At 40.7% G+C, this 7,893-nt stretch overlaps 2 gene segments (V, D, J or C); both read left to right on the plus strand.

Annotated features, from left to right (window-relative positions):
- The first annotated feature begins 3,245 nt into the window (after positions 1-3,245).
- Positions 3,246-3,994, plus strand: LOC121847471. The segment is given in 2 exon segments: positions 3,246-3,380; positions 3,492-3,994. Coding segments are annotated over 2 exon segments (417 nt in total).
- A 1,726-nt stretch (positions 3,995-5,720) lies between these two features.
- LOC121847472 lies at positions 5,721-6,549 on the plus strand. The segment is given in 2 exon segments: positions 5,721-5,857; positions 6,066-6,549. Coding segments are annotated over 2 exon segments (453 nt in total).
- Positions 6,550-7,893: the final 1,344 nt, after the last annotated feature.

A 7,893-nucleotide genomic window follows, 5' to 3' on the forward strand; every position in this document is an offset into this window, starting at 1 on the left:
CTCGCTCCATCTCGCTCCATGTCTGTTGCACGACAGACTGTCCAGGAGTTGGCGGATGCTTTAGTCCAGGTCTGGGAGGAGATCCCTCAGGAGACCATCCGCCACCTCATCAGGAGCATGCCCAGGCGTTGTAGGGAGGTCATACAGGCATGTGGAGGCCACACACACTACTGAGCCTCATTTTGACTTGTTTTAAGGACATTACATCAATAGTTGGATCAGCCTGTAGTGTGGTTTTCCACTTTAATTTTGAGTGTGACTCCAAATCCAGACCTCTATGGGTTGATAAATTTGATTTCCATTGATAATTTTTGTGAGATTTTGTTGTCAGCACATTCAACTATGTAAAGAAAAAAGTATTTAATAAGAATATTTCATTCATTCAGATCTAGGATGTGTTATTTTAGTGTTCCCTTTATTTTTTGAGCAGTGTATATATATATATATACACACATCAAATGTCATGCTTTAAGAGTAACAATTTATTTATTTATTTACTTTTCAAGGTAACTCATGAAGTTTGACACAGTCAATGATAATTTTGGTAAAACACACATTTTCAAGTGCTTTTCAAATATATATATATATATATATATATATATATACCTTTAGGAAATATTATCTGGAGGGTGAAAATCCCAAAACATATTTATATCATCTCCCCTGTCTGACATCTTAACTTTCTCTATGCCACAAAATCTAAAAGGTAGAAATGTCATGTTTTAGGTCATTAAAATGCACTGCGACTGGATTATCCCTGTCGTTTCTCCCAATGGAACTTTTATGTTCACTGATTCTCTGTTTGAGAGAACGAGAGGTTTTATCTACATAGCACAGCCCACATGGACATTTAATAATGTAGATAACATGGGTGGTGGAGCACGTAATACGTTCATTTATTTGGAACTTTTTTCCTGAATGTGGGTGGCAGAAATATTCAAACACATTTGGAAGCTACATTTTGGATGAGGGCATAAAATAGCCTGGCTGATTTTCTATTGCGGCTCGCAGTTGGCATGGACCAATTTATTGCGTCAATTGCAACCTCTCCTATATACAATAGGTGGTGGATTCCTAAATTCAGCAGGCAAAGCTGGGTCTAGATGATAGCTAGATGATAAAACATGCCAGTGTTTCTTGATGTAGTTGTGAACATTACAGAGTGTTCTTTAGCTTTAGCGGGTCTTTTTTGTAGGAGTTAATCTCGTGTTTTCTTCAATGCCAAATTAAGAGCGTCATCCACACATTGTGGAGAATAGCCTCTAATTAGAAACCTATTGCGCATACCCGCTGCTTTTTTTTCCAGACAGTACTCCGGAGCAGGTCTCCAATACCTTTATATATTAACATCCATATAAGGTGAGAGGTGATACACAAGACTTTAGACTGTCTGTTAATCTGAATGAAAAGAGAACCTGTGTGGGTCTGGAGATCTCCTCTGCTGAAGTGACAGACTCTGCTCTGTACTACATTCCCTCCACCACCCAGGGGAAGGAATGAGAGATGCAGTATCACTGAAAAGAGGACAAATGAGAGGAGAGGGGCGGGAAGGAGAGGCCAGGAGAGGTGGGGAGAGGAGAGATTGAGAATCTTTATAGCAACTGTACTTTGGGGTGGAGTTTGTAGGTGAACTAAACAGAAATGATCAACTGAAAACCTTGCAGATGAAGTTAGTTTGGAGTATTCAGCTTCTGTTGTACTATTAGTCAGTTTGACTTCCAACCCCAGCCATGTTGTTCATCTGTTCAATTATTATGTTCTCAGCAATAGGTAAGTTATGGCTTTCAAAGTAGTGTCATGTTTTCTGCTTAGAAAATTACAACAATAAATGTTTATTTCAATAAAAAAAATACTCAATCTTTATTTCTTCAAATTTGCAGGAGACACCTTTGAGCAGACTATAGAGCCAAACCACCATAACGTGTATGCAGAAGTGGGTAGTAATGTTCTTCTTTCCTGCAACTACTCCTCAGCAAACAGTCTACTATGGTATAAACAGTCTCCAGGATCAGCTCCCCAATACCTTCTGCTCATCCAGCACTACACTGGGATTGAACAGAGAGCTGATTCTCTTGACTCTCGCTTCTCTGGTAAACTGAACAAAGAGAAGACCTGTGTGGATCTGAAGATCTCCTCTGCTGAAGTGACAGACTCTTCTCTGTACTACTGTGCTCTGAGGCCCACAGTGACAGGAAACCCAGAAACACTGCACAAAAACCTAACATCGCCTGAGAGAGCATTTCTGCTCTGGAGTTCAAGGTTTTATTTGACAATAATGCCATCAAGTGGAGTCAACATGCACCCATTATATTGTGTCAAGAGGAGGAGCTTAGTGTTACACATAACATGTAATGAGTGAAACTGATTTTTTATTTAACCTTTATTTAACTAGGCAAGTCAGTTAAGAACTAATTCATACTTTCAATGACGGCCTAGGAACAGTGGGTTAACTGCCTGTTCAGGGGCAGAACGACAGACTTGTACCTTGTCAGGTCAAGGATTTGAACTTGCAACCTTCCGATTACTAGTCCAAAGCTCTAACCATTAGGCTACCCTGCCGCAACCAGAGTGCATGTTCCAAGAGAAGATCATTAGAGAAGTCTCTGTCTAACGCCCAGTGACAATGATGCTGCTCTATTCAGTCTTGTTTTTGTGTAAGAATTCATTCTCCAGTAACTGAATGTGTACTAACAGAATGTTCAATATCAATATCAATATCATACACTTTGAAACATCAAATGTGGATATGCTGTACACTGTCCACATTGACTCAGTAATACATGTTGCTATTTTTTACAGGTACAAGTGTTGAAGACGTAATTGCTCTAGACAGAGATGTAGTGGATGTTACGGAGGTTAGTAGTGTTAAACTCTCCTGTAGATACATCAGCTCAATAACCAACAGTCTGTTATGGTACCTCCAGCACCCTGGATCCTCTCCACAGTTCCTCATACTGGACAACTCAGAGATCATAACCAACACTGATAGTACAAAATGGACCCTCATACATGAAGAAGAGGACAACCATGTGGATCTGGAGATCTCATCTACTGAAGGGACAGACTCTGCTCTGTACTACATTCCCTCCACCACCCAGGGGAAGGAATGAGAGATGCAGTATCACTGAAAAGAGGACAAATGAGAGGAGAGGGGAGGGAAGGAGAGGCCAGGAGAGGTGGGGAGAGGAGAGATTGAGAATCTTTATAGCAACTGTACTTTGGGGTGGAGTTTGTAGGTGAACTAAACAGAAATGATCAACTGAAAACCTTGCAGATGAAGTTAGTTTGGAGTATTCAGCTTCTGTTGTACTATTAGTCATTTTGACTTCCAACCCCAGCCATGTTGTTCATCTGTTCAATTATTATGTTCTCAGCAATAGGTAAGTTATGGCTTTCAAAGTAGTGTCATGTTTTCTGCTTAGAAAAATTTCTACAATAAATGTTTATTTCAATAAAAAAATTACTCAATCTTAATTTCTTCAAATTTGCAGGTGACACATATGAGCAGACTATCGAGCCAAACCAACATGAAGTGTATGCAGAAGTGGGTAGTAATGTTCTTCTTTCCTGCAACTACTCCTCAGCAGACAGTCTACTATGGTATAAACAGTCTCCAGGATCAGCTCCCCAATACCTTCTGCTCATCCAGCACTACACTGGGACTGAACAGAGAGCTGATTCTCTTGACTCTCGCTTTTCTGGTAAACTGAACAAAGAGAAGACCCGTGTGGATCTGAAGATCTCCTCTGCTGAAGAGACAGACTCTGCTATGTACTACTGTGCACTGAGGCCCACAGTGACAGGAAACCCTGAAACACTGTACAGAAACCTAACATTGCCTGAGAGAGTATTTCTGCTCTGGAGTTAAAGATTTTATTTGACAATAGTGACATCAAGTGGAGTCAACATGCACCCATTATATTGTGTCAAGAGGAGGAGCTTAGTGTTACACATAACATGTAATGAGTGAAACTGATTTTTTATTTAACCTTTATTTAACTAGGCAAGTCAGTTAAGAACAAATTCTTACTTTCAATGACGGCCTAGGAACAGTGGGTTAACTGCCTGTTCAGGGGCAGAACGACAGATTTGTACCTTGTCAGGTCAGGAATTTGAACTTGCAACCTTCCGATTACTCGTCCAAAGCTCTAACCATTAGGCTACCCTGCCACAACCAGAGAGTGAATGTTCCAAGAGAAGATCATTAGAGAAGTCTCTGTCTAACGCCCAGTGACTATGATGCTGCTCTATTCAGTCTTGTTTTTGTGTAAGAATTCATTCTCCAGTAACTGAATGTGTACTAACAGAATGTTCAATATCAATATCAATATCATACACTTTGAAACACCAAATGTGGATATGCTGTACACTGTCCACATTGACTCAGTAATACATGTTGTTATTTTTTACAGGTATAAGTCTTGAAGACATAATTAGTCCAGACAGAGATGTAGTGGATGTTATAGAGGGTAGTAGTGTTCGACTCTCCTGTAGATACAACAACTCATTAACCAACAGTCTGTTATGGTACCTCCAGCACCCTGGATCCTCTCCACAGTTCCTCACACTGGACTACTCTGGGATCATAACCAACACTGATAGTACAAAATGGACCCTCATACATGAAGAAGAGGACAACCGTGTGGATCTGGAGATCTCATCTACTGAAGTGACAGACTCTACTCTGTACTACTAAGTAGCAATTCTGAAGATGACAATTCCACTAGGCCTATGGTGGGTGGTGTGGAGGGTGATACCATCACATCATCCTGCAGCTACACTGGCTCTATAAACAATCTACATTGGTATCATTAGTATCCCAGGTCTAAACTAGAGTTCCTGATTCTTGACTTCCAGCTCAGGTTTCATATTGAACGCATGGATCTGGAGATCTCCTCTATTGAAGTGACAGACTCTGCTCTGTACTCCTGTCCCATAGAGCCCACAGTGACAGACTCTGCTCTGTACTCCTGTCCCATAGAGCCCACAGTGACAGACTCTGCTCTGTACTCCTGTCCCATAGAGCCCACAGTGACAGACTCTGCTCTGTACTCCTGTCCCATAGAGCCCACAGTGACAGACTCTGCTCTGTACTCCTGTCCCATAGAGCCCACAGTGACAGACTCTGCTCTGTACTCCTGTCCCATAGAGCCCACAGTGACAGACTCTGCTCTGTACTCCTGTCCCATAGAGCCCACAGTGACAGACTCTGCTCTGTACTCCTGTCCCATAGAGCCCACAGTGACAGACTCTGCTCTGTACTCCTGTCCCATAGAGCCCACAGTGACAGACTCTGCTCTGGACTCCTGTCCCATAGAGCCCACAGTGACAGACTCTGCTCTGTACTCCTGTCCCATAGAGCCCACAGTGACAGACTCTGCTCTGTACTCCTGTCCCATAGAGCCCACAGTGACAGACTCTGCTCTGTACTCCTGTCCCATAGAGCCCACAGTGACAGGAAACACTTCCTCACACAAAATGCTGACAGTCTGACACAAATTTGCAGATTGTGTATAGAGTATAGAGTGGTTTAGTATTGTTGATCTATTGAAAAAACAAAGACTACAGCAAAAACTAGACATTTTCAAATAGAAATTAAGTCTAAAATAATCTGAGGAGGAGGCCAATAGGAACTGAAAACCCTTAACCACAAACAACAGAAGAAGAGTTACATATCCAGTTATCAGAGGAGGGGCCTCATAGTCAAACACTGGTATAGGCTGGGTATACCTGCAACCATGAGGATGTCTCAGTAGAGGATCTACTCAGCTCTCTCACTGTCTTGTCTCTCAGTTGGTTTATCTAGTCTGTGTCAGGATGTCACTCCTATTACTGTTGCTCCTCTCAGCATTTGTAGGTGAGTGCTGAATACTCAGGTTAAACCAAATCATATTTTGAATAGTGACATTGCTTTTTTTCAGTGAATGATTGCATTAAAAACTAAGTGGTATTTCACTGGAAAGTTTCAATTCTTTCTCTTGTCATACTTTATGGGCACCTAATCCATGTATTGTTTATCTTTAGAAATAAACATTAACACAATGACAATACTTATGTTGATGCAGGTGATAGTATGGAGCAGGAAACAATAACTCCAGTGAAGCCTGAAGTCAATGCTCTCCAAGGAACAGACATCACTCTCTCCTGCAACTACAAAGGGAAAGTTAATAATCTACAATGGTACCGTCAATACCCCGGATCCAGACCAGAGTGTCTTCTTTTGATCCTACAAAGCAGCATGTATATTCAGAATACATCCATTACGACTCCACGACACACTGGTAGACTGAATGAAGAGAAGACCCGTGTTGACTTGATGATCTCCTCTGTTGAATCGGAAGACTCTGCTCTGTACCACTGTGCCTTGCAGCCCACAGTGACAGGAAACCCAGACACACTGTACAAAAACCTGTCAAGACCCTTGGGGGTGAACAGTGCATTGTATTCTGATCAATCAGATATAAAGGAGAGTACATGAATACATATATTTTTTCTTGCATCTCCACAATAAAACACATTTAATATAAATATTATTCAGGAACTACTCATTCATATTGTCTGCATGTTCCTGTTATGATATAACATGATCAAAGATACTAGTCTGAATAAATACAGAATGAAGAACATTTGTGGTGTTGTTTCACTTCCTTTTAGCAGGGGTTCCCAAACTTTTTCACCCCATTCCAGCATTGTGGAACATCACGCCATGTTTATTCATGCGATATTTGAGTGATACATTTTTTTACAATATCAATCGAGGGCAGTCATGATCTGAAATGTCTCTATTCAGAACTACAGCAAAATCATGAAGATGACATTTAGCAGCAATCCAACCCAGAAATACTGTTGAACTCAAATACCAGACTACCTTGAGTGTTGAGAGGTAGAGCAACAAAGTCAATGAGTGATTTGACATTACAGTATGTAGTCTACAAGATGTTTGAAGAGAGGATAGTGACAGCACAAAAAGTCAGTCATTGAGACCCCATGAAGATGTTTTAGTGCAATTCTGCTTTTTTCAATGTTCTTAGGTAAGTGCATAGGTTTTGCACTGCCGTTTTGGATTGCACACATATGTCTATATAGCATTTATGGTGCATGAATCACAATATGATTAATTCAAAACATGTTTAAAGTGGTCCTATGGACAGATACTCCAATCTCCACTGTGGAGCTTTGCAGCTCCTTCAGTGATATCTTTGGTCTCTTTGTTGCCTCTCTGATTAATGCCCTCCTTGCCTGGTCCTTGAGTTTTGGTGGTTGGCCCTCTCTTGGCAGGTTTGTTGTGGTGCCATATTCTTTCCATTTTTTAATAATGGATTTAAATGGTGCTCTGTGGGATTTTCAAAGTTTCTGATATTTTTTTATAACCCAACCCTGATCTGTACATCTCCTCAACTTTGTCCCCAACTTGTTTGGAGAGCTCCTTCGTCTTCATGGTGGCGCTTGCTTGGTGGTGCCCCTTGCTTAGTGATGTTGCAGACTCTGGGGCCTTTCAGAACAGGTGCATATATACTGAGATCAGTATATAGCAAAGGGGGTAGGCATGCACATATGTACGCACCATTTTTCTGTTTTAATTTTTTTTTGAATTTATTGAAACAAATTATTTTTTTCACTTCACCAATTTGGATTATTTTGTGTATGTCCATTACATTAAATCCAAATAAAAATTCATTTAAATTACAGGTTGTAATGAAACAAAATAGGAAAAACTCCAAGGGGGATGAATACTTTTGCAAGACACTGTAGGTTCGGTATAGGTATAGGGTTTAGGTATAGGGTTTAGAGTTAGGTTTAAGTTTAGTAGTTAGTTTATAGGGTTAAGGTAAGTGTTAGGGGAAGGGTTAGCTAACATGCAAAGTCGTTGCAAAGTACCTCAAAAGTAGTTAG

This window comes from Oncorhynchus tshawytscha, linkage group LG10 (assembly GCF_018296145.1).
Source record: "Oncorhynchus tshawytscha isolate Ot180627B linkage group LG10, Otsh_v2.0, whole genome shotgun sequence".
NCBI classification, from domain to species: domain Eukaryota; kingdom Metazoa; phylum Chordata; class Actinopteri; order Salmoniformes; family Salmonidae; genus Oncorhynchus; species Oncorhynchus tshawytscha.